Source organism: Pelodiscus sinensis, chromosome 10, assembly GCF_052426305.1.
Source record: "Pelodiscus sinensis isolate ZL-2025 chromosome 10, ASM5242630v1, whole genome shotgun sequence".
NCBI classification, from domain to species: Eukaryota; Metazoa; Chordata; order Testudines; family Trionychidae; genus Pelodiscus; species Pelodiscus sinensis.
In genome coordinates, this window is record NC_143061.1 from 24,603,518 (window position 1) to 24,631,502 (window position 27,985).

Sequence of the window (27,985 nt, forward strand, 5' to 3'; positions counted from 1 at the left end):
AATTCCAATTCCAATGTGTACATGTTCAGTTAACATAGCTTGTTATTAGAGAATCTAGGTGACACACAAAGGGCCTAAACTTGCTCTACATGAAATTAATGACAGGATCAATGAAAGCAGGATCTGGCGTCAAATTTGTACACTGGTTAATTTAAGGACAGTACTTTTTCAGATTAAGAATTTGAAATAAGTCTGACTGCAAGACATGAACTACAAATGAGTCTTAGTAACACGAAACCATGAACGTCAGTTTTTACTAGAATATTTGAAAAAAGCTATTGCAGTAAGCAAGCAGAGGGAAAATGGAGTCTTCCACTCCGAAAATACATTTGAACAGGGCATGTTATGTGTAATAATAATTATTTAGGGATCTGCAAGGGAAAAAAAAATCTATATGGTTTAAGAGTAAACATGGTTTAAAGACACCTGGGAGGCTGATAGTATTAAAAGTATACATTCTTGAGTGAAGTCAAACAACAACTTACCCAAAGTAATACTTAAAAATTATAAAAGAATCATTGTTCAGGCTATGTCATTTACAACTCAATCTAAGTAATAAAATGGTGCATAAACTTTGACAGAGACAACATACATTAAAAGGTTTACTTTTCTCAGTAAGTCATTTGGACGGTTTTCACCTTCTAATTTTAAGCCAAGGAAACATCTAAAAAAAGAAAACAGAAGTACAAGCCAGGGAAGAACTTTGAAATAGTAACATTTTTAATGATGGTCAACAATTTTTAGGTTTACCAGATTCTGGATTCCTTTAAATAAAAATCAGGACACAAGAGGATACAACATTATCAGCTAAATTTGTGGCTGAGAAGAATAAAAAGTAACTACAATTAGCATTTCCTGCACACAGCTTTTAAAACTCTAATTTATAGAGGGAATGGTGCAATTTAGAGTTTAGTTCATATACTTCTACTGTATGTTCAAATTTGATTCCATTCCAATTTTGTTATGAATGCCAACAGTCATACTGTTATTCGTATAAGGGAACTGCGGTGTATTGCCACAGAATAGAAAAACCTATCATGATACTCTAGTCCTAAAATAGAGACTCTGCAAAGGTGGTCATCTTCAAAGTAAACACACAAAGAATGCAGAACTACTCAGGAGATACAATATAAAGCCATTGAAATTAATAAGCTAGGTACAGAAAATGAACTATGCAAAAGCAATAAATAAGAATATTGACAGGCTTCAATTTTACTTCAAGAAGTTACTTGACTACTTATTTTTAGACTCTGTTAACATTCTGAAATCTGAGCAAACACCATGACTCTGGTAACTATAATATGTAATATAAATGCTACTTAATAATCTTAGATTAATTTTAAATTTAAAAACATGGTGGGTCAGATGCACTAGAGTTTGTGATTAACTGGCATTTCACTAAAGCCATATTGGTATTGTTTCAGACACAAAAATAATTTTTAAAAGATTGAATTTAGTTCCTGTATAAATTATGTTGCATGGGTAACAGATATAGTTGTTACAGCACCAAGCTTACTGAATACTTTGAGACTAGCATAATTGTAGAAAAAAAGCCTTGGAAGGCAAAATTGTATAGGTTACAATATAAAGAAAAGTGATAACTCAGTAAAGTGCTTTTCAATGGTAAATATTTTCTTTTACTGCTCAGACTTAGATGTAGTAGCCAAAGAGCTGGTATATTCAAGAACATTCAGATGAGCAAGATACCCTAATACTAAAAACCAGAGATTGGTCTTATATGATCCAGCACCATTATGTTCTTTGAGAAAGACCCCATCCAAATTGCTACACAAGTCATTTATCTTTTGCTGGTTTTGACTGGAACATGTGATCCTTTTACATTGAGGTTCTCCACAGAAACTTCAGGTTTTCTGGATCCTGCCATAAGTGGTTTTGAATGAGGTTTCTCCCTGTAAAAAAAAGTCCCCAAACAATCAGAACTACAGCAGAATACTTCAAAAAATACCTTGCCAAGCACCATTTGCAAGACACAATCGATAACTTAGCTATTTTTATGTAAACCTTTATCAATCCAGGCTTTTTGCTGAGTTTATTGTGTACCTATATCTTTGCTAAGACAGCACCAAAACTGCCTGCAGGCAGAACTCACTTAAGTGAATGGAAGCCGTATCTGATTAAAAAACTGAGCAGTAATCAAGAACTGGATTTGTCTTCTCTGTTTATATGAGGACAACTTGCCTGTAATACTGCAGAAAGAGCTAATGCAGACTCTGCAGCATGGCAGTTTTCCCCTTCAGGATTGTGCAGAAATGACATATGAAAAGAACTCTGCACAGCTCAGGAGGAGATAAAGTAAGCACTAATGCTTCTTACCACTGTGGTCCTTTCTTCTGAAATAAGTTTGAACCAGAATTAACTTTTGCTAAATTCCCTCCATGGTTGATACCAAACAGCTGACAAGGGCAGCATACCTCCTACTACAGTTATGCTGATAAGAGAAGACCAAAAGAGCATCATGGGGAAAACAATCCATCCAGGAAAAACTCCTGCCTTCACTGGAATGGGGCATACGCCTCCGCACCAAGTCCCTGCTCTCAGGTTCCCTGGCTCCTCCCCACAGATTCACTTGGTCTTGGCAGGGGATACTGCTTAGAGAGGAATACAGCTTGAACATCTCTAATCCAGCATTCTCTGGTCTGGCAATATTAATAGTTCAGCATGATTTTAGTTAAGCGGATGTCCACTTATCATGGATGTGGTCAAGTTTTCTGTGGCCCCATAAAGTTTCTCTATAGCCACCAGTCCTGGTTCTCAGTGTTCTGCGCTGTTATTTAGCTCTAATTTATCCCAAAATGTCTTCTAAGAGCCCAGCAAGCAGTGGAAGTGCTGGTAATGCTGCTAGACAACATTGATCTCCTGGGGTCTGGCAAATTCTCTGGTTCGGTGCCAGTCAGGTCCCCAAGAATGCCAGACTAGAAAGGTTTAACCTGTACAACAATTTTCTGCGATTCTCCAGCTTTCCCCACTCCCTTTAAGGGGAAAGGCTAATCTGCCTGAGAGTAGAGTTAAGGATGTAGCCTTAATGCAGTGAACCAAATTTGCATGTAATCAGTTTCACCATTATTCTCTCTTGCTTACTCATTGTTTCTTATTGCAAATATACTTGTCTAAATAAAAAAGAGCTGTACAATTATAACAAATAGGTTAAATGATCAAAACATTTTCAAGCCACACAAAAGCCCTGAACTTTTAGTTAAAACACACACCACTCAGAATTACACTTCAGCTACATAATCTGTGAAGCAGAGAGTAAATGTATTATTTCTTTTCAAGGTTTCTAACAGGAATTTCTTAATGAAATAAAGCATACAATCATTTTCTTTTTAGGAAAAAATTATTTCTACCTTCTTAATGCATCTTCCTTGCTTATATGACGGTTATTTCTGTGTTTTACAGCTTCTAAATTGTATTTAGCTCTAGATGTTCCAAACTTCATAATCTCTTTCTGCCACTCCTCATCAAAGATATGGGCTTCAGCTGCAAACATTTAAAAATAAGTGTTTTAAACTCCATGAAAACATAGGAGAGAGTATTTAGCTACATCACTAGTCAAAGCAATTACATTAAAACCAAGTGTTGTAACTATATAATAATGTCCAAAGATTTCATTAAGAACCATATTTCCACTAAGATTGCACAAGGGACTATTCAATCCGAGCAGTTACCACAATCTTCCTACCCTCACACCCATAAAATAGCATTTTCAATAGTATTTTTAGGTATCCAACCTGACACCCACTGAAGAGGCATGACCTACAAATCAGTACTTTCTAAAAATCAAAGTGTGGGTGCAAGACAACTTACCTTCATCCAAGTTGATAAATTCTTGATTCAGTTCTTGATCACCAGTTTTGTTGTTCTTTGATTTTTTAATGACATGGGCACGATCATGAATATGATGACCAATAGCCATTTTTTCCAGCCCACTTTCAGAATCTTTCAGTGCTTTTCTGGTCTCTTTGATCTGTTTAGAGAAGGGAAATTTTGCAAATTCTACATCAACTGAGAAAATGGATTATCAAAATTAGTTTCCAGAGTTTTATTTTTAACACAAAACAAACTGGCTTTAAAATGAAATTAATGAAATAAACAGATGCTTCCTATTAAACCTATTTTTGGTACACTGGCTGAAAGACAGATAGCTCAAAGTATACAGCAAGCAATACTTGTCCCCACTGTTGTCAGACAGGAAAGATAATATTACTACCCAGAGGTTTTTAAGGAGAGAATATCAATGTAGGTTATTATTAATTGTTTCAAAATCTGTCAAAGCCCAGTCTAAATATAACCCCTGCAGAGAGTCTTAAACATTCTCCTGGACAACAGAACAGATAAGTATGTGTTGGTATTCTCTACATGAAAGGGCAACTAATTACTAGGCTGTCATGTTGACTGGTCTGACACTCAAGGCCACTGCTTATCACTGTATTCATAGGTATATTATTAGAGTCTTTTTGATAATCAAGTGCTGGCTAGAGCAGTAACATGACTGACTGGGGTATTTTCAACAGCTTCATTCTGCTTGCATATAAACTTTCATGAACCTTGCTTGAGGATTCAAATTTAAATTTGAATTTCTTAGCAGAATTAGATGCACATCAGAAGTAGCTATTTTGCACTCATGTATACTACGGATCTAAGCGACTAGTCCAGGGGTGGGCAAAGCTTCTCAGCAGGCTGGATCTGGCCTGCCTAGGGCTTTGATCTTGCTTGTGAGGAAGTTATAGGACCCACCCCCTAATGCAGGGGTCAGCAACCTGTGGCACGCGTGCCCGCAGCAGCACAAGGAAAGAAGCTCATCCCTGGCCCTCCTCCCCCATGCAGCCGCAGGAGAGCACTCCCTCCTCCCTGCAGCAGGTTAGGGTGGGAGGAGGCAGCGCTGGGGCTGAGACTCAACAGAAGAGCATTGGTCATGCAGTCTGGGGCAGCATGGCTGCAGCAGCGATGTCTCTGGGGCTGGTCTGGGGCCACAGCACTCCCGGGGCTGTGGTGCCATGCCAACAGCACCTCTGGCCTGCAGGGCTGGTCCTGGACCACATAGCCGTGGCAGCAGCGGGACCTCCCTCCAGGGTGGCCGGGACAGTGTAGCTGCAGCCGTTACTGCAAGGGGGCATGAAGCCAGGTAAGGTCCCCCCTCATGCCCAGATTGCCCTCACCCTAATCCCTTCATTTCTCCTCCCCTGCCCTGAGACCCTGCACTTGCAACTTGCTCCAACACCCTCCTTTGTTCCTGCACCCTCTCTCCTGGCCACACACTCTTCCTTGTTCCTGTTCCCTCCACCTGGCCAGACACCCTCCTACCAGCCTGCTTCTGCACCCCAGCTCCCTCCCAGATCTTACACCCCATTCTTATCCTACTTGTTGGCAAGCCCTGTCTCACGCACTTTGCCCCTCATTTTTGTCCCTAACCCAGAGCCTAAGGAGGTCCATAAAATCCACTAACTCCAGAACCTCACAAAAGTAAATCTGGACTATGGGAAGCTCTGAACTTCAGTCCCCCCCCTTCTTCCTTTTCCCTCACCTATCAGGCTGGGGCACCAGGAGTGAGGTGTCTCAATTGGGGCCACATCAGTGAGTATTGGGGGGTTTTGGAAGAGTTTTTTTGTTTCTCACTTGTGTGGTTTCCAACTGATTTTTCTGTGGGTCAGTGACCCCCAACCTCAAAAAGAGTTCCCGGCCCTTGCCCTAATTAAACATTCAACAAGGAGTCCAGTAGCACCTTATAGACTAATGGATGTATTGGAGCATAAGCTTTCGTGGGCAAAGACCCACTTCGTCAGATGCACGTCTTTGCCCACGAAAACTTATGCTCCAATACATCTGTTAGTCTATAAGGTGCCACAGGACTCCTCGTCGCTTTTGCAGATCCAAACTAACATGACTACCCCTCTGATGAAGAAAACATTGAAACCTTTTGTGTTGGACACAATATTTTACTTCATTTAAAATGAAGTTTGATAAACTAACATGAAAAAGTTAAAATGCTTAATCTGTTTCATAATTTAAATTAAACCGATCTCACTAGCTGCAGCTCAGAAAATAAGATCACTGTACCCAGCCTGCTCTTGCCACCCCTCCCCCGGGCACACAGATCCATGAGTAAGTTACATCTCAGTACGCCACTTCTGAAAGATTGCTGACCCCTGCACTAAGATAAGATCTGCATCTTTATTTATTTATTAATGACGCTGCTGTAAGTAGAAACTATTATTAACTTTAAAAAGTAGCGGACCTGTACACAGAGGTGAATAAGTCAAATCTTGGCACCTGTGAAAGGTTGTTGATCCAAGCACATTGCCTGGGCGCCGGAGACGCTCGAACCCTTTCAACTGCTTCTATTCAAAGGGCTTGTGTTTGCCTGGCGACTGCCAGGCAACAGTTTAGCAGCTAAGCCAAGAGCTGCCAGCCATGTTATGTGAATTCTAAGCCTTTACCTCAGACAACTCTGGGAGAAGGCTAGCCCTCATCACCCTCCCATCTGCTCCAGGTCCCTTCCATTGTCCAGAAGTCAGGGGGCAGGGACCCAGGCTAAGCAAAGCTCCCGGCAGGGTAGTTCTCAAACCCGCCCCTTCCGCCCAAGGCCACTTCTGAAATTTGCGAAGTGTCCCCCCCTTCCAAAATTATTGCCCAGCCCTGGACTAGTCAACTACCCAATAAGCATATGCTCTCTGATAACGATATGCTCATCGGAGAGAGGCGGCAAGGGGAGGGAGGGGAAGCAGGAGACAGTGCTGAGGGGTTGGTTCCCCCAGCACCGGCTTGGGGAGCAGGGCAGGCATAGCGGGGGACTGGGCGTGAACTGGAATTCAGCCAATTCCTGGCTCACACCCAGTCCCAGATGCTGAGCCTCTTCTTTTTAAATATATCAAGAGCCTGGTGGCTCCCCTGCTATGCCTGGCAGGTCTTGATGCATTTGGAGGGAAGAGCCGCACTGGGGTTGGCTCCTGGGTGGGTGAGCTGAGGGGGGGGGGAGGGGAGGGTCCAAATCCCCAACTTTGCACTCCAGAGGCTGATGCCCTATCTCCTAAGCCACTGAAGAACCCAGCCCACCCTCCCTACCTTCAGCGTGTCCCTTATCCTAACTTCCTTATCCAGCCCCAGGAGCTAACCCCACTGCAGCTCTACAGTTTCCCCCTTATTCACTAATCGAGTAGTTGATAGAAAGTCGATTGACTACTCTGTCAGCTGAGTACATGCAATTTAACATCCCTAATGTATACATGAATGCTGTGTCTAGACTAGCCAGTTTTTCCAGAAAATCAGCCGCTTTTCCAGAAAAACTTGCCAGCTGTCTACACTGGCCGTTTGAATTTCTGCAAAAGCACTGTCTTCCTACTGTAAGAAATCAGTGCTTTTTGAGGAAATACTTTGCTGCTCCCGTTCGGGCAAAAGTCCCTTTTGCGCAAAAGGGCCAGTGTAGACAGCTGAAATTTGTTTTGCGCAAAAAAGCCCCAATCGTGAAAATGGCGATCGGGGCTTTTTTGCGCAAAAGCGCATCTAGATTGGCCACGGACGCATTTCCGCAAAAAGTGCTTGTGTGGAAAAGCGTCCGTGACAATCTAGACGCTCTGTTCCGAAAATGCTTTTAACAGAAAACTTTTCTGATAAAAGCATTTCTGGAAAATCATGCCAGTCTAGACATAGCCGAACTGATTTGAGTTAGGGACTTTTAGTATCCTAGGTTTGCAAATATTTAGGTATAAATATACTCCAATAAGCTAAAGGAATATGATATTATACAGTGGATCAAAAAGCAGCAAATGCTGAACTGATAGCTATATTACTGTTCAGCCTTTGAGGAAACTACCATTGGTAGGGCTTCGTGCTGGATATAATGTCTTAAAGAATAGTGTCAAACAATATCTACTGTAAGATATAGAAATGGTGTAATAGTGTATATCTTTCTAAATTACAGAAATGATTCACTCTGTAAGCATTTTTGAGTCTGCATTGATATATAGTCTGACAATTTAACAACATGACAATTCATGTGTCAAGAATACTTACACCTCCTGGAGCTGTGTGGGTCTGAGCTGAAGCTTGGAAAACCTTTGGTGGTTCATCACCTGTCTTGGAATACGTCATTACAGAAGAAGAACTGAATGAGTGTGCATCTGGACTGAGTGAGAGCTGATCCTGAAATAGATATATTTCATATTTAAAAAATATTAAACGGACAGATAAGCGAAGAAGAATGAACAAGTAACCCACATTAAGACATAGTCTCCACTCTATCAGGAAAATATGGGGGGTGGGAGAGCCTGAGTTTGCAGTATACTCTATTTGCCAGTGACTCTTGGCTTCTACTCTGCCCACAGATAATCTTACTGACTTCAATGTGATGTGCTTTTGTGGAGTTCATTGCACGATTGGCAACTCAGAAGAGCGCACGCATGCCCTCCGCAGTTTAATAAAACAGCCTCATCATATAATGGTATTTGGGAGGATAAGGGTGACAAAATGTTCATGTGTTGTATTATTTTCAGTGCTCAAAAACGACAAATATTTTTTATCAGAGCACCTTAATAAATCAAATAAGTTTGACTGCATTGAACTCAAGCATATATTTGAAATGTACTTACAAAATTTCTCCGCAATTCTAGCATACTGTTTCTCATGTTTGATATAGTTCTGTCAATTGCAAAGAAGGGATCCCTGAAATCTGAATTCTGTGGGAGGAAAAAAAATACTCATTAGCTTCAGGGAGGGAAAAACGCATCAGTTAAAATAGAAGTTAGTCTTTAGGCTTCTTTAACAAGGCAATCACATGCATGATTCTGAAGATGCAACCAAATACATTTCTCACAAGCTTTGTAGGGTCTACAAACAATTTACAAATGCAAATGAGTTAAAGACAACTCCCATTTTAAAAATTAAAAGGCAAAAAAGCAAGCATGGGTAACGTTATTATGGCAGTGAAAACAAAATAGAAGACCATAGGTTTCTAAAAATTATTGGAATGTCAAAAGCAGCACACATTTAGGATAGCATTTACAACTGTTTAGTGTCTGTCTCTTTAAAACTCTCTTTGGATGACTAACCTATCAATTCTGACAACATCCAGAGAACCAAACAAACTAGAACTTCAATATGCCTCTCCATTGCCTCAGAACACCAATGTAGAAAGAAAATCTCTATTATGCAAGTCTTACTGGTTGCATTCATTAACATAAAACAGTCGGCCCAGAAACAATATGAATGTACTCAGTGAGCATATCAGAGGCAGCAGGGCAGGGGGAGGGAGGCAGGAGACTGTGCACATGGAGAGCTAGCTTTTAAAAACTAGCTGCTGTGGAATCCCCTCCCCACCCCCACTGCCTCCCACAGAGGAAGAAGGGGGGATAGAAAGGAGCTGGTGATCCCTGGGAGCCCTCCTCCGCTGCTGCTGATCTCTGATACAGGCAGTTGACGGGAGTATTGATTACTCATTTTCTGCCCCCACTTGCTGCCTTGAGCCAGCTCCCGTAACTCACTGCTGGAGCTTTGCAGAATGGTCCTTATCGACTAATCATGTAGTCAATACAAACTGTATCAACCACACCATTAGTCATATAACCACAATTTTAACATCCCTATTACACGCACTGTCCAAGGCCAGGGGGAGGTGGGAGCCAATGATCCTGAGGAGCTGGCTTAAACCATGATCACTGGATCCTGTGGAACTGCCTCCCCCCACCATGCTGCTGCCTATAATAGACAAGCAGCAGCCCAGAAGGGTGAGCGGGGCAGACAGGAGCTGGCTTTCAAGCAGATAAAAAGGCGGCAGTGCGGGATGACAGGGAGCACAATGGCTACCCACCCGGCCCTCAAGGACTATCAAATAAACATGTAACTGCTAAAATTTGATGGGATTACACGATTATTTAATTACACATCAGCTGACATGGGATGTAAAACAAGTAGTCAACTAACCAATAAGCTTAGGCTTACCAGCTAGTAGACTACTCGCATTTCCTCCCCCAGCGATATAGGTTCGCTCAGGCCAAGGTAAGTAAAATATAAGTCTGTGTCTAAACAGGACAAAGATCACCAGTTTTTACTATACTGCTCCTTAAAATATACTTCAAAAAACACACAATTACGCTGGGCTAAGTAAGTTTAGTATAAGGATGTCCGTTCTAAAGCTAATTTAAAACACTTTTGGTAAATACATATTAGTATTTGAAAATCATGGACCTTCATTCAGAGTAGAACAGTCAGATTAGACAATTGTATATTTTAGTAAAAAAAAAAGTTAGATGTTTTTGGGTCTCACAAATTCTCTACTCTCTTCTTCCATCCAGAGAGTATAATGGTGGCCATGACTACCAAGTTTGCTCCATATACAGGAGATAAAATTGCTTAGAGGTGCTTGACTGTTATTTTATTCTACCAGAAATGGAGAAGCTAATGACTCTAGTTCTGTCTAGTTTTCTTTTGGGAAACCAGTATCACTGGTATCATCAGGAACATGATGTAGCTATAGAAACATTTCCTAATTAGTCTTTTAATTGCAGAGCAACAATTGCTTGCTGTTTAAGTTTGCTGTATCAGAATGAGGGCTTCAAATCATGACAATCTAGCATGCATGTTCCTTTCAAAAGCTCTCAGTATTCCAATTTTCTTGTGCAGAGCATTCACAAACAGTCCTGCAAAAACCCTTATTGCATTTTGTTTAAGGCTCTGTATTTGTGTGAAAATGGCTCCATTTGTTAAGAGACATGTTTTCTGTTACTTCTTAGCTAGCTACAAGGGCCAATGAATGATATGGGACACTTTCTCCTCTATAAAAAAGTTTAAAACAAAAGTATTTTTGCCTGTTTTTCTCTTGTGAAGCTACTGAGGACATTCCTCAACAAACTAAATTTGCTGGTACAATTCAAGGTAGAGTTGAGACTGCCCTGTTGAAAATACTAAAAAACAAACAAACAAACAAAAAAAAAAAAACTTTCCCCAAAAAGTTTTGTAGATGAAACAAAAGAATATTAATTTTTAACAGGCCAAAACAAACTATTTTGAAACAAAAAAATCAGAAGCAGCAGCAGCAGAGTTCATATCAGTAGAACCTCAACCTCAGCACTTTCACTAGGTAAAAAAAAAATTCCATAGCTACTGTACTGTATATCACTCAGTATTTCTAACAAGCAACTACAGTAATAAGCAAGCACCATGTTGCTTTAATTAGACAGACAATACATACAGGATAGCAGAAGCAACAAGGGCTATTTTTCTCATGATACTAACCCTACTACCAAAACTGCCAAAGGGCATGAGGGAGCAGCTCAATGCCTGGAAGAAAAGTACCAGTTCCTTTTAGTTCTTGTACCTACTATGCATCATGCTTAACAGAAATCTAGTGCACTCTCTCATATAACAACTGAAATATATTTTTGTAAAATTAAAAAATGACACTTAAGGGGACCTCAGTGATTTACAGTATGTTAAAACAACATAACATGAAGCCATTTTTGGTAGACAAGAGCACAATTATTTCAAAATAAAAGATGACTGCATCATGTTGAATAAATCATATTTACACAAATGTAATAAATACTTAAATCTTAAGAAACACACCTGTGTATTACAATAACCTTTATAGTAGAGGTAATTAAAATGTAAAGTGTACTTGAAATGTCACTTGCTTCCCCCCCCCCCCCCACACTCAATTCTGCTTATGTAGTAGAGGCAAAGATATTGATTAAAAGCAACAATTCTGTTTCTACTCACCATACAAATTTACATAACTTAATTACAAAAGGCTATCATAAATTGTAGAGCAGAAACATTAAAATAAGCAATGTAGCTGATCTACTCATAAGCTCTTATTTTATGTAATGGAAGAGATTAATGTAGACTTAAAAATGAAACCTACAAATTCTCTAAAATATTCAGATCCCTCAGGATAAACTAAATCAACTCTACCATATCATCAGTTTCAAAGGTCATAGCAAAGCAGTTCTAAGTAAATCTATCGTCACGTACGGAACAGTTTGAAGACTAATAAATCCACAGTACATAAATATATTCTTGCACAGATGCATAAATAGATGCAGTTTGAACACCATCAGATACAGTGCCTGTAAAATTGACTAGCTGGTCTTGAATATCCCTGTTTTAGAGAGCAGATGAAATGCTGGAAAACCATTAGATTTCTAGGAAATTAGGATGAGGTGTTAAATTTACGCGTGCGCGCGCACACACACACACACACACACACACACACACACACACACCCCTTTAATATGTGCATTTATCATAAAAGTATAATACTTTAAAAAAATGCAAGTTCAAAGTGGAATGCAATGTCTGATTGCAGAACATCATTGTGGAACCATATACAATGCAGCTAAGACTGATAGCACTACTGGGAAAAAATGCACAATTAACTTTACCCCTAATTCTTTTCTTATCTAAACAATAATGTAATTTTTGATTATTATAAATTAAATATACTTTATTTTACAATATAAATGTAAAACTATTCATTATTTGAAGACAATTCATGTAGGAGGCTTACTCGGTTGTACAGCAGGCTGAAAAATGGAAAAAGAAAAATCAGCACTTGGGGGGGAGGGTTCCATAATAATTTAATTTTTTTTAAAATAACTCAACCAATTCTACTGAATAGCTGTGGTAACCAAAATCCAACTGTTTATTATAATAAACTAAAAATTCATAAATGTGACAGGATACAGCTCAGACACATTGAAGAAATGAAAGCATTCCTGAAGGTGTTCATGTACTGTATTATTCCAAACCCACATCCTTCCAACTGGCGATGCTAGGTATCGGGTAATTGCATATTCAAGTAACCGCATTAAAGTCTTTATGGTTACACTATTGGATAGTCCCCGGGGTGGGGCCTGTAGCCACTCCCAGGGAGCCCCGTTACACAGTGCTGCTGTCTCTGTATCAGCAGAGTGTGCCGCCTCTGTCCACGGGGAGATGGGACTCACTGCAGACAAGGGCTGCTGCTGTGAAGCAGCCTCCATCTGCTTGGCCCCACCGCGGAGAGAGGCTGCTTTGCAGCAGCCTCCCCTGGCTACCCACCTAGAGGCAGCAGCACTTTAAGGGTGGAAAGGAGGTAGGAAGCACTGCAGATCCGGTGCTGAAGGGAACCAGCTTTTAAGCCGGCTCCCCCCAGCATCAGCTCCTGCTCCTCTGCCACTGCCTCCGATACAGAGGCAGGACAGGGGTGGAAGTGGGGGGTAAAATGTGTATAAGTGAGAAGATCAACAAATAAGCCTAGGCTCATTGGTTAATCGTATAGTTGACTACACATTGACATCCTTACTCCCAATCAATGTTCCTTATAAGCTGGGTGCTTGTGTGGCTGCTCTGGAGATTCAAATGCTACCCAACTGATTGGCAAAGTGCTCATAAATAGGCTGTGTTTCTACTGCTGGTGCACATTCACACATGCTTTGGTGCACATAGAAAAATGTATTCCACAAACAGAAAAAAAATCTGCACATGAAGGGAAAAGATTAGAGGGAATGTTGTTCCAAAGTTAAACTTTGTGATCAATACGATATTCAAACAAATCTGGAAGAACAGTTAAAAACCTTAAAACATGCAATTGCTCAGATTGTTGCAACATACTTTTTGTTTTTTTTTTTAAATGTAACTTAGGCAATATAATTAACCTAATACCAGTAGGAATTGTATTTTCATTAATGACAGGATAACTTACCAGCATGCAGTCAGCCAAAAATGTTTTGAAGTTTTTAAATACACACATAAAAACACTGATATGTCCCCACTAAACAACCAAGGTAACATCAAGTTTGACTGAACCATTCCTTGAGAGCAAACATCTACACACAAAAATGTACAGTAGTTTCTAAATATTAACGTTTTGAAAAGTTGAACTCGTCTGTTCCTCTAACAAATACATTTCAATTTCATCTTGATTCTTCATTCTTGCCTCTCCAACACTTATGATTGGAGCCAACAAACTGAACTACCATCATGTCACAGCATCCAGCTCTAAGTTCCCTGTTTAACATGACCATTGTTTTAGGGCAGCCACAAGGATATTTTTTCAAAAAAGACATTGGGCTGATACGAGGAACCAAGGCCAGGCTGACATTTTTCTTGGTGCTCTCTCAAAATACTTTGAGGTCTTCAATACTAAACTCCTCCCCACCACAACTCATGTTCCTTTGCATCCCCCATTTGAGATTAGACAGTGAGAAATCGGACTCTGTATTATTTTGGGGTGGTTTTTTTTGGTAAGGTCAAGTACATATTTAGGCATTTGCTGAACTGAAGCATGATAGCCTACTACTTCTCCCACAGGCTTTAATGGAAGCAGAAGCCATGTGGGTCCAACTATCTATAGCAGGGGTGGGCAAAAGGGCCCCTGCCGGCCAGATCCAGCCCACCAAGTGGGTTGATCCAGCCTGCAGAAGTCCTGCCGCTCCCCTGTCCCCCAGACAATCAGGGCTAGGGATGGGGGAGTGCGCTGCGTTTAGTCATCCCTGGCGGTTGACTAAGCGCCATGCGCTGGAGGGCAGTGAGAGAGAGACTTCATGCTCCTTCCACCCCCAGGCCAATCAGGGTTTGTGGGTAGGGAAGTATGGAAGTTTCCTGGCCCCGCAATGTAGCCAGACAGGAACCCCCCTGTAACATCCATTTTTGCTTGCCTGGAGCACACAGAGCAGTAAGCCTTGAACAGAAGGCCCAGATATGCAGGCTGCTGTGACCTTGGATGGCTGTAAACAGAGAAACGCCAATTGCTGACCAAGAGGCTGCCAAGGAGTGCCCCTGACTGAAACCCATATTGATACGAACACACACTGTCCGCAGGGGGAGGAATCTCCCACCCAGTAAAAAGATGTCCAGTACTCACAATTTAGTTCTCTCTCTTGCAAGTGTAAATTAAGTTGAAACTCCCTTGTAAGAACTGGTGTCACAAAGACAGACCAATGCATTTTGGCATCTTAGATAAGAAAGAGGATACGGGCCCCTATGGGCATAAAGATGGGTCCAGCAGCACATTTACTCTGAGTGTCAATCTACCATCTATCTGTTGGTCGGGTTAGGTGATTGGCCTCCCGAGGTTCCATGGGGATGCCCACCTCATATTCCTCTTTCCTAGGAATTGAGGGACCGGCCCTGGCTTGACCCGCTGGAGTCAACAGGCGCAGAAGGGGGTAAAAATTGTACCTGGATGTGGTCCTTTGTCTTAAGTGTACACATAGACTTAGAGCTCTTTAAAGATTAAGTGTCACTTGGTACCATTATTTCTATTTTCTATCTTTATTTTCTTTGTAACCATTTTTAAGATCTATATTTGCTAGCAGTTAAGAAATAGAGCAATAGCCATTGTAACCATACGATTTATAAGCTTCTTTAATAAACCTGTAACTGTTTAAGCTTTAACCTGACTCCTTCAATTGCTGTAACAGAACCAAGCACAATTTAAAAGAACTTCAGCCAATCATAAGGGACAGATATAGGAAGAGCTGGGGCATTTGGATTGTGTCACTTCCAGAGGACAGATCCGTAGGGGCATCTCTCAGTCTTCCCTAGGCTGCCTGCTGCGAAGGGATCCTCTATCCTAGCAGTTAAAATCTGAGATGTAATAAGCTCTTCCTATAAACTCTGGGGCGTCTGTCAACCTGTTGGCTGCCCTTCGCGACGGGACCCTGGTCTTAGTGGTAAAACTTCTCGGGGCGCCCTTCAGCCTCCTAAGCTGCCCGCTGCGACGAGACCTTGCGTCTCAGCAATTGAAGACTTGGGTGTGACACACACACACACACACACACACACACACACACACACACACACACACACCCCCACACACCCACCCACCCACCCACCCCTGACCATTGGCTGACACGCTCCTTTTTCCGGAGGCCCAGCCCCTTCTAGGGCAGCCTGGGGCCACTTCAAAAATTTCTGAAGCGGCCCCCAGTCAAAAATTATTGCCCACCCCTGATCTAGAGTTTAAACTAACTGTCAACATATAGGCATACTGGAAAAAAACTGGCATATACCCTTTTGACCTGCAGATGATAGCTTGTGCTCCAGCTAGGTTTATTAAGCTCCAAATATGTAAGCTTGAATTACAGTAACTGATTTTGGTGAAGTTCCACAACTCCCTATAGTTGTGTTATTGAATTAAATGCCAGTGATTTAGATCTAATTTAAAACAAAACAAAATACATTTAATGCAAAATATATTTCTCACATTATTTAAAAACATATATCCTTTCTAAACCAAGAAATCAGATTAGATTTAGCAACAGAAATATTTCTATAATTGTCATTGCATGATCAGCCACAGACAAAAGTGCACTTTATATAAGACAGACTTTTGCTCATTTTCTTCTCATCTACAAAGAGCCTACAGGATTACTATATTTCATATAATTGACTTGAGCCTCCTTAATTGGTACAGCCATACAACTAGAAACAAAACATTTAAGGATCAGGCTGAATGCAGAATACTGACTGTGAATTCAAAGTGAAGACACTATCATTATTCCAACAATTTTACATGTCTAGGTTTCAAGTGTCTTACACCCATAAAAGTGGGAATTTAAAGTTAATAATCAGCCATTACAATACTTATGCTCATACATAACTGAATGAATTATGGAGAATGTAAGATCCTCCACTATTCTGAGGCCATATAATATGAACACAACATGGTAAGTAAATTAAAATGAGAAACCAAGAAACAGCCTACAGCCGTGGTCACCAACCGGTCGATGGCAATCGACTGGTCTATCGTGAGGCCTCGACCAGTCGATCGCAAGGCGTTTGGGCCCCCCAGACTCCTCCCTCCATCCCCAAGAAGCCCCACTATCTACGACCAGCGTAGTGCTGGCTTCCCACGGGATGGAAGGAAGTCCTGCCTGCAGCTTCGTGCCACTTCCGGAAATTTGCTGGCTGCTCCCCTCTCAAAGCTCTGTGGCATGCCGGACGCGCTACGGGAGGGGGCATCAGCCCCTGAGGAGGAGTGTGGCGGCTTCCCTGTGCCACAAGATGGGTGAGTCAAGCGCGGGGGGGAGGGAAGAGGGAGGCAGGCTGGTCGGCCCCGGGGCAGGCATGTGCGTGGGGGTTTGACCCCAGGGGAGGTGTGTGCGTGCGCACACAGGGGTTTGGCTGCGCTGCAGCAGGGGAGTTTGGCCCTGGAGCAGGCACGCACGGGGGTTTGGCTGAGCCACGGTGGGGGGGTGGGTGTCTGCCCCGGGGCAGGCGCATGCGGCGGGGTTTGGCTGCGCCGCAGAGGGAGGGGATCAGCCCTGGGCAGGTGCGTGCTAGCTTCCCTCGTAGGAGGTGGGAAGAAGAAACCTGGGAGGAGGCAGGTGCAGGAGACTCCCTGCCCCCACTGGCACCCCACCCCTCCTGCGCTCCCTGTTCCCTGCTCCCCTTCCCACTCCCCAGCCACAGAACTCCGTCCCCAGCAGCACCATGTCCTCAGCTGCAGAACCCTGTCCTCTCCCCTCCCAGCACCCTGTTCCCTCTCCCCTGCCCCTGAACCCTGTCCCCACTGGCACCCTGTCCCCGCCAAAGCACCCACTAGCACCCTTCCCCAGGACTATGTCCCCTGCTCCCACCAACACAGTTGGGGCCACATTTAGTGAAGCTTGTGGGGGGGTGGGGTGGGTTTGAAGGAGGTTTTTTTATCTCACTTGTGTGGCCCCAACTGACTTTTCTGTGGGTCAGTGACCCCTGACTCAAAATACATTCCCTGCCCTTCTCAGAAATAAAGACAATGCAGAAACTTTTTGTGTTTGACATAGTATTTTATTTAAAAATGAAGCCTGGCCAACAAACCCCCAATTGGGGCTAAGCCCCCATCTGGCCACAGCACCATAACACTCCTGCACTCCCCTTTCCCCCAGACTCCCTGCCCTGAGCCCCTCACATACCCCAACCCAAATTCCTGAACCCTCACATCCAGAAGTCTGTGACTTCCTTAGTACCCTAACCCTACATCTGACCCCAACACTGCCTTGCCTAGAGCCCCCTCCCCAAAACAGCGTCCCCTTATCCACCTCCTCTTGCATCCAGATTTCCTCCCAGATCTTGCACTTCTCACCCCTTCCCACACCCAAATCCCTCATTCCCACCCCAGAGCCTACACATCCTGTCTCAACCCAGCGAGGATATGGCTAGACTGCAGGAGTTTTTCAGGATTCTGGAGATATCCCAGAAAAACTCTTCTGCATCCAGGAATGCGTTTGTTCTTCCAATTCTTTTAGTGGAAGAGTAAACATGATCTTTCGGTCACCCCTATATTCCTCCTTCCACGAGGAGTAAGGGGGCTTCCAAAAGAAGGGTTTTTTCTGACATTTGGTCCAGTCTAGACAGGCCAAATGATGGAAAAACCTCTTCCTACAGAAGAATTGGGAAAAAAGCAGCAGTATAAGGGTTGGGGATAGCAAGTGATGGAGAGGAGGAGAATAGAGAGGGCGGGGCTTCAAGGAAGGGGGCAGAGCTGTAGATCTTGGCTTGTTCTGTCATTTAAAAAGTGATTTTGAGTGTAAAAAGGTTTGAGACCACTGGCCTACAGCATTATTTTTTTTTCCACAGACTGTAGCCTTTCCACTTCAAAGAGCAGATGGCTTGTGGAAGCTTGACAGGCCAGTAGCTTCAGACAGCTAAAGGAAAATGACAGTGGCTAGCTATGAATCATACACATACAAGCTTTTCATATACATTTAGGGGAAAATTCTCAACTGGAACAACTTTCAGATATTCTTGTACTGTTCCCAGTAATTAAATGCATAAATTATTGACTACATTTCTGTGTATAATTATCTAGACCCCAAAATGAGTTTGTAAATTAAACACACAACTTCAATACTCACCTTTTAAAAACCTTGCCTTTAATACTATTAAATAAAGGAAATTCATATATAAAAAAGAGAAGTTTAGAGAAAACTGTTCCACTGGAAAAGTTAATTTCCTGCTATTTAAACATTAACCATGCACAAGAGTTTACTTCATCACCAGTTCTAACATAAAACCTCAGTTGTAATTACGTAAAACACTTACATGATATTTTTCATTCAGAGATCACAAAGCACTTTTACAACAGTAAGTACCATTAATCCCCATTTCAGGAGTAGGGAAACTGAAACACAGAATGATTAAGTAAGTAGACCAATGACACACGCTAGTCATTAGGCAAGGAACATAACTTTCGTCTCCTAGTTTCCAGACCAGTGTTCCATCCATTAGATCAGATTAGAGTTTAAAACAGATGTTTAAGCAAGATATTTGAAAAATTAGTTGCTGGTAATGTGTAAAATCCTTTCATAAACTCAAAAGACTTACTCTATGGTTTCCTCTCAAAGCAATCTGAGAATCATGGTGTCCTCTTGGAATCATGGTATCTTGAGTTCTTTCGCCACCCTCTGTAATACTGAGAAATGGATCTCGTCCGAAAGGATCAGAAAAGCTTCTCATCATTTGATGCATGAACTGATGCTGTGCAGCAAAAGGCTCTCTGGAGAGGTCGGGGGGGGGGGGGGGGGGGATGAGGGAGGGACCAAAAAAAAACAAAACTCATAAATATGGGAAGGCCTGCTAAGCAATAAACAGAACTCCATTTTAAGCCATTAAATACAAAGGTCCCCCAATACCTCATCACCTTAACAGCAAAAACTTGTTTTCAATGGGTAGCTCCATTGTAATAGGCCTCAGGGATGCAGAGATCTTTACTTATAGCCTATATTCTTTTGCCTAATCTCTTTCCCATCATCATCCTGGCTGGTTCACAACTCTCTATATTTCATTCTTTCCTCATCACCTTTGGCGAGGTGTCTCAACCTTCAAATCTCTCTCTAAAACTTGAATATTCCAGTCTTCATATTAGGCTTGGTTCTTCACCTCTGCATTTGGTTGTTTCCATCCCAAACAAGTTTGTTCCCCCCTCCTTCCTTTGAGGCCCATACCATTCACTAAGTCCATTCCTTTCTCATTCTCTGTTGTTATAAACTCTCTGCTCACTCCTACTCTTCTCTTTCCCTCCAAATATGTCCTTTTATCCACTTGACATTTCCTTTCTCTCAACCCCACTTACCTCGCTAAATCTGATCTTGTTTTTCCCCATAAACTCCCAATCTGTCTCTCCATATTCCTAAAGAACAACAAACACTTTCTTTAAACATTCTTCAGATTGCTTCCACTCCAGTTTCTACCTTCTACTATGCTGAAGCTAATCTAAACAAGGTAGCTACATGTTTCTTTTAGCTTAATCCAAAGCATTTCTTAATTCTTCCCCTCTTCAATAGTTTGTCTTTTCTCCCTGCTCTTAATACATATCCAAGCTTCAGTCCTCAGTCCATCTTCTTCACTGTATGACACCTTAAACACTCTCCAACTCTAGGCATATTGTCTCCAACATTAAATCATCTCCTCATATGCACTAATTCTTTCCATACCACTCTTCATTAAAAACTACATCCCATAACCATTTTGTCATCTTTGAATTTTCTTCTTCCCCTATACCTTCATATCTGACAAGGCCTCATGGTTATGTAGTTTGTTTTAAAAACTAGCTACAGAAGACTTGTATTAAAAATCTAGAGACATATTTGCAGCAGTGTGGAAAGATGTTTTTAATGAACAAGTTTTAGCTGGACAGTGTCTCTAAATTATTTATGTACTTTACAACCATGTCAGCATAGACAAGCAACTTCATGTCTATAAGCAGTTTTTCCATTGGCAAGAGCAGTTCCTAACTTACCCTACCCACTTGATTGCTAAAGTTAGCTTCTGTCCAAGCTTAACAAGCAACTATAAATCAGAAAGTGTCTTGGCAGTTATTCATTGGATGAATGACTTACTCCCAGTGTGAAAAATACATGCACAAGCAAGTTATTACCTGTATATCCACTGTTTTCAAAGCCATAAAACATAGGAGGTGCCATCACAATTACATATATACACTTCCATAAAGCCTCCTTCTACTCTGCAGACTTTAAGTGTGTTGAGATATCAATATACAAGCACCATTTCTTAAATAATTTAACACATAGCAAAACTATCTGAAGGTTTTATCCATCCTCTGCGTCCCACACAATGAACAGGTCTCATTCTCTATTAAGCACCAAATGAAATATGTTCAGTGTGCCATGCCCAAGTACATATATGACATAAGGTAGTTTTGCTTTAATTCCAAGTACAGTTTGTCTGAAAGTCAGACAAACTAAGAAGTTGCATTACGTTTAATCCCATAGAGGTATAACTTTATTATAAGACACAGCGCTTCCTTTTAGGAAAAAAAAACATGTTATGAAAAAATGCAGTAGTTAAGCTTGTTACAACAAAAGACTTATTTAAAAAAAATTAAGTGATTTTGTACGGGTCTAAGTTCACCTTTCAGGCTCTCACACAAATGTTCATCACAAAAGCCTTATGACAGTTGCAGTAAAGAAGTTAAGAATTTTCTGGGCTTGAGGACTGTACTGTCTCACTTCTACAGAAAAGCAGACCTTCCAAATCAGGAAGCAAATAACTTTACTTTTCTAGGTAAATGCACTGTCCTACGTTATCTGCATGTGTAAGGATTTGCAAGAGTAAAGCGAAAGTTTCTAAATTTAAGGGCTCCTCATTCTCAGCTGAAAATAATGACTCAGAAAATATTTTGTTATTATTATTGCTACTCTTTTTGCTTTCACCAGAAACGAGGATGACCCAAGACAACATGGTGCCGGACTGCTGAAGTAGAAATGAAGAGCATGAATCACACTTGGGGCACTATTGAGAGGCTGGCCAGGGACAGAAGGAAGTAGAGGACCTTTGTTGCTTCCCTATACCAGTGGATGTGAAGGGCAATAATGATGATTGCTACTCTTTATTTCATCATACATTTTTATTCCAAAATATGTATGTTCAACCAAATGGCTATATTTTTATTAATTCCAAATGTGATCTTCTGAAGTTAATTAATTAATTCACTGTTTTAAAATAAAGTTTTACTAGTTCTGATTTGGAATGAGAAGTAGCAGAAAGACACACCAAAGATAACATCTGGAGTGATATAACACATTGGCAAGCTAAAAAGCAACAGTGGAAAAGATCTCGCTTCAGCACATGTCTGAGCCATTCAGAAGGAAATTCAACTGGGTTCTGGAAGCATCTTGGCCAAGATCAACTAGTGCTTCCCGTGGGCAACTAACTAAGAGATGGAGACATTTATAATATTACTCTTAATCAAGACGCTATTTCCAGTTCATCGGTCAAAAAAATTGTTTTTCCTTGTGAGGCAGTGGAAATTCTTATACTAATTTGGTATGGTAGTTAATCTAGTCATTGGCTGAAGTAGTAAGACAATCCCCATAATCGTATGTAAAGCAACTCTACAAGAACTATTCCGGCAGTCTCTCTGACACACATGCATGTACCATTGTCCATTTATGTTTTTTTCCCCAGCCTTTGAAACTATCCTTCATCTGTCAGAGCACAGGAGCCACAGTAAGAAAAAGTAGAAATGCTGACAGTTGAAAGCAGGGTGATGTTTTCAACTATTCTTTAAACATGTGAGCTAATATCAACTAGATTTTTTTATTTTCCATCTTTCCTTTTATAATGAAAACATTTTAAAATGTGGCAACTACCAGCTATTAGGGCTTCCATTTGGGAATATTTATTAGGTGAAACTTTGTGGTTCCTATATAATATTGCACATCTAGTTGCCACAATACTATGATAGTTTCTAGATATCAATGGTACCAATCAAGTATAAATGTAGGATAGCCTGGAGGAATACAGAAAATTAATCCCCTAGGTAAGAATAGTTTTCTTGAGAAAAAGCCAGGAGCATAATCTTAGGTGTGCACATGTAATGTAAGAATGGCCATACTGGGTTAGATCAATTGCCAATGTAGCCCAGTATCCTGTCTTTCGACTGAGGCCTCTGGGCATAAACTTTCCGCAGACAGCGAACGCCTTAAAGCCTTGCGGCCCTGGCATTCCTCACCCAAGAAGGGGGAGGAGGGGAGAGAAGAAACAAAGAACTACTACCTACCTAACTATAAGAACTATTTACAACAAAACAAAGAAGAAATGGGAACCATTAACTAACTCAGTAAGAGAGATAGACACACTCCAGTCTGACCGTCACAGGCGGTAAGAAGGAATTGAGGTGGGGCAGTGCCGGCAGGGGTACTTATGCCCCGCCATGGAGGCGCCACTCCAGGGGGCGCCCTGCCGGCGCTACGGGTACTGCTAGGGAAGACGCGGTGCACACACCTACTTCGAATGGACATGAGCAACCACTCGAAGAAGAAATAACCTTTTTTAGTCACTTTCTCCACTACATTCATAACTTTATGGAAAACTAAGATCAACAGCCCCAGCCTTTTTAATTTTCTTCATATGGAAGCTGTACCATGTCCCTTAGCCATTTTTGTTGCCCCCCCTTTCTACTTTTATATATAAATACATATTGGAAAAGTAGAAAGAGGGTTAATATATACATATTTAGATGGTGCAATCAGAACACAACACAGGATTCAAGGTGTGGGCAACCAATCGACATATATAGTGCCATTATGATATTTTCTATTATATTATCTATCCCTTTCCTGACAGTTCTGAACTTTGTTAGTCTTTTTTTGTTTGCTACTACACAGTGAGCAAATGTTTTCAACGAATGATTCAAAATGACTACAAGACCTTTCTTGTGTGGTAATAGCCAATTCATATCCCATTATTTTGTCTACAGAGTTATGATTACATTTTAGTATGTGCATTACTTTGCATTTATGAAGACTGAAATTCTACCTTTATTTGGCCATTTATGCAGTTTTGGGAGATCCCTCTGTAAACTCTTCCTAGTCTACTTCAAATATAGCCAACTTAAATAATTTTGTATAGCCACCTCACTGTTCACCACTCTTTCCAGATAATTACTTAATATGTCGAATAGCATTTAATAGTATAATACAGGCTTTAATGTTTGGATGTGGACAAAACCAAAGCAATTTTGTCTAAAATTATGTATTAATTTAGAATTGTTGTAAACCATATTAGTCCTTCCCCTAACAATCTCTTCTGTGCAATGTACACTTCCGTCCTGGTATTGTTAGTGCTCTCATGTCAACTCACCTTGCACAGATCACACTGAGGCAATTTCACAGTGATACGTACCAAAGAGAAATAGCTCTACTGGTGGTTTTCTTTTGAAGAATAGCTAGTGGTTGCTGTGTTTCTTCTTAAAACCACTGTAGTTTCTCTGAACTCCTGCTGCAGATACATTTGCCAAAAGGTAACACAGGCGGTCACCTTGTGTTAAAAATTATGCAACCCTGTCTCTGCAGCTCAGCAGAAACACAAATGAAATGCTGAAGTGCATTTTCTAGTGTTAGAGATTACCTCTAATAAATAATACTTATTTTGACTAGTTTCCACCTCATGTGTCATCTCTTTGTCCAAACTCCGCCTGTTTTATGTACACAATATGTGAATAACAGTGGCTCTTCAGTTACAGTGTACTAATATATTCAAATTGTAGTATAACTTCCGTTTTGTATAGGCATCTTCATTTTTTAGCAGAAGCCTAGCTTGCCAAACATCTAAAATAAACAACTATTCTAGTAAGACCGTACCAAATTTATGGCCATGAAAAACATCTTACGCACCACGAAATGTGACTTTTCCTATGAAATCTGGCTGATGTAAGGGAGTCATAGCATTACCATTCTTACAAGTGGTAGCAGCTGCCTTCAGAACTGGTTGACCAAAGACCATCATCAACTGCTAGCAAGGAACCCAGATCTGAAATTAACACCAGCATTAAACTGAGGGTGGCACAGTATAGCATTGCCATCCTTACTTTTGCACCGCTACCAGCATAAGTGCAGAAATGTAACAATATTATATCATGTCACCCTCATATCAGGGCTAAGCAGGTAGAGAGTGGTGACTGAGCACTCAGTACTGAAAGCAATGCTGCAGTAAAGCAGAATAAAGGGTGACAATAACATGACCCCCTGAAATAGCCTTGCAACCCCACATGATTCTTTTTTTGGTTGGGACCCCACAGTGACATTTCAGATTTAAATATTTGAAACCATGAAATTTATTATTTTTAAAATCCTATGACCGAGACATTGACCAAAACAGACCATGAATTTGGTGGGACTCTAAAAAGTAAGTCAAGGATAGAATCTTTAACATCTTTGAATTTTCCTATCATTAAATACAGATATTTCCATGTAGTAGGCAATCACTGAAGCAGAGAACAGAGACAGCTGATATGATGAATGTTCAAATATAGCCTTTCCTGTCTTGTATAACTGGGGGAGGGGGCGGAGGGAGTGTTACATAAAAAAAATCCAAGGAAAAGAGTAATCTTCACAAGCACCAGGGTGGTATGAATTTGCTACTGGAAGCCTCCACAGATAGCAGTAAATATTATTTTACACAGCACCATCAATGGATGTTTGCGTTAGGCTAAATTATACTGGTATTTTACAAAACTGTAATTTTCTGTAATTAATTGTCTGGACCACTTCTACCCCAAAGAGAGCAAGTTACAGCACTGTAAAGCCCCAGGGTAAACCGGACTGTTAGCTACTCCCCTCGTGGAGATGGTTTACACAGAGCACTGGGAGAAAGCTGCTGCAGCTGTGCTCTAAACTTTTAAGTGTACACAAAGCCATAATCATTGTACAAAGACATGGTACCTATTCTACAGAGATTACAGTTTATAATCTAGCAGAGACATGAAAGAGTGGGGCAGAGAAGGAGGAAAAGAAAAACTGCATGGAGTGAAATGATTTGGATTGTTTTGGTGTGTCTCATAGTTCCAAATCTCTCTCTCTCCCCCTCTCCTCCTTCCTCTGTTTAGTTGAGTCCAAAGAGCTACAAAGGGATCTCACAAAACTGGGTGAGTAGGCAAGAAAGAGGCAGATGAAATTCAATCGTGACAAACTCAACACAATGCACAATGGAAGAAATAATCCCAAAATAATGTACAGACAAAATGTACAGTCATGGTGAATAGTTCTCTGAAAACAGCTGTTCAATGTGCAGAATCAGTATAAAAAAACCTAACAAAGTTAGAAACCAATAGGAAAGGGAATAAAACAAAATATAAACACACTAAATAAAATGCATGGTATGCCCCCACCTTGAATACTGCAAAGATATATTAGAAGTGAAAAGAGTATAAAGAAAGGCAACAAAATTTACTAGGAGTATGGATCAGTTTCCATATGAGAAGAAATTAAAGACACTGGCTGCTTAGATCAGAAGAGTGACAATTAAAAAGAACAATGATAGAAGTCTATAAAATCATTAATGGTAGGTAGAAAGTGAATAAAGGAGAGTTATTTACTTCTTCGCATAACACACAAGGCAAGGTTCACCCAATAAAATTAATAAGGATCAGGTTTAAAACAAACAGAAGTACTTATTCACACAATGCACAGTCAACTTGTGGAACTAGTTATCAGAGGATGCTGTGATGGCCAAAAATACAAGTGGTTTCAAAAAACAATCAGATAAGTTAATGAAGGATAGCCAACACAGTCAAGGATGCAATCCACTGCTGACTGTCCCTAAAGTAACTGCTAGAACAGGATTGGGCTCACCTGATAAAACTGCCCAACTGAGTTAACACTTTCTGTAGCATCTGGCACCAGTCACTGTCAGAAACCAGGATACTGAGCTAGATGGACCATTGGTCTAACCCAGTATGGCTATTCTTCTGTTCTTACTGATGCACAAGCATCTCAGATTGTGACCCTAACTAAAAATTTTCTGTAGTTAGAGTAAATAATATATAGAAACATAGCAAATTTTTCATAATACCTGGGCTCTGCATTGTCTATTAGGGCTTTGCAAATATTTAAGTTTCACAATCAAACTCTACAAGTTGTAGTGTGTTATCTTTGCACTTCTGTTGAAATATCAGGCAACATTTTCTGTAGTTAAGAAGCCATAAAGGTATTTAAATTAATATTAGGATATTTTATCTAATAAGACTGCAATATACAAATGAATTGTGCAATACTGAGAGAGTAGGAGGATTGGCTGAGTTACCTCAGATATGGCATTTCACTAACTAGGATGTAATAATACCTATCACATAACACTGAATTGTTCATAGGTAGCTTTGATTGGGACAAGTGGAGAAGCAGAGACAAAAAAAAGGCACTAGTGTGATGGTTCTGTAAATCAATTCATGCATTCCTTACTTGTCATCTCTTAGAAATTAAAGAGACGCCGTAACCCAATGTTTGTTGGACCATAGTGTAAACCAAGAAAACTTGATATAGAAACACACACGCAATGGAAGAGACTTTAAACACGGCCACGAGATGCCACACTTTGCCATGCGGAGGGCAGCTACTGAATGCTTCATAGAGTTTGCAGAGTTGGGTCTGACCACCCCCACCGACAGCTCCCCAGAACACGAGGATAACCATACCAGCCCACTCCCACCACGGCTAGGCTAGAGGCGCCGTGGGCGGAGCTGCAGCCTAAGCCCCGGACTCAAAGGCTTCCCTGGGAGGGTCCCTGCGCAGGTGACAGGCTCCCGGGACAGGCGAGGACGCTCACAGCTAAGCACCTTCATCGGCTTTCTGCTTTCACCAGCTTCGCTCAGGCGGCTGATTCGGGCTCCTCACCCGCAGGTCACCTCAGCGCGCCACGGGCTAGCCAGTCAAGGCAGACAGCCGCACGCACCAGCCTGCCGGGTGCAGCCCCCCCAAGCCTCCGGCGGTGCAGCAGCGAGCCCCTTCTCCCCGCCCCGGGGACAGCCCGGCCGACTCCGAGCGCCCCGCCCGCCGCCCAGGCACGCAGCACCCGCTGCCCACTCACCGGAAGAAGGGGTCTTCCTCGAAGAGCTCCCTCAGGCCCCTGTTCCCGAACATGGCAGCGCCGCTACCTCTCAGTCGACTCGCTGTGGCAGCGCCCGAGAGCCCGCCGGCTCGCAACGGCGGCTCTTTTCCTCCGCCCACCAAGCTCCCGCGATGCGCCGCTCACTCCCCATTGGCTGTCCCCGGCC

At 41.5% G+C, this 27,985-nt stretch overlaps 1 protein-coding gene across 3 annotated transcripts; it reads right to left on the reverse strand.

Moving 5' to 3' along the window:
• Positions 1-237: 237 nt before the first annotated feature.
• MLF1 (myeloid leukemia factor 1) lies at positions 238-27,985 on the reverse strand. Of its 3 annotated transcripts, none has more exons than XM_075937795.2 (8): positions 27,866-27,985; positions 19,300-19,471; positions 11,245-11,289; positions 8,604-8,690; positions 8,029-8,157; positions 3,826-3,985; positions 3,366-3,498; positions 238-1,910 (listed from the first exon to the last, which is right to left on the reverse strand). In XM_075937795.2, the coding sequence occupies exons 2-8, from the start codon at positions 19,441-19,443 to the stop codon at positions 1,799-1,801; spliced, it is 810 nt and encodes a 269-aa protein (XP_075793910.1). In that variant the 5' UTR covers positions 19,444-19,471; positions 27,866-27,985; the 3' UTR covers positions 238-1,798. The 3 variants fall into 3 exon arrangements, with proteins under 3 accessions (XP_075793910.1, XP_025040638.1, XP_025040639.1); XM_025184853.3 differs by having other exon boundaries at positions 27,799-27,971; XM_025184854.3 differs by lacking the exon at positions 11,245-11,289 and having other exon boundaries at positions 27,799-27,971.

Excerpts from the sequence above, each read along its gene's own strand:
- MLF1 (XM_025184853.3), bottom strand. The coding sequence starts at position 27,851 with ATGTTCGGGAACAGGGGCCTGAGGGAGCTCTTCGAGGAAGACCCCTTC. Across the intron at positions 19,472-27,798 it reads GAGGAAGACCCCTTCTTCCG|AGAGCCTTTTGCTGCACAGC; the intron begins GTGAGTGGGCAG and ends CGACCTCTCCAG. Across the intron at positions 8,691-11,244 it reads TTGGCAGTTTTGGTAGTAGG|AATTCAGATTTCAGGGATCC; the intron begins GTTAGTATCATG and ends TTCCTCCCACAG.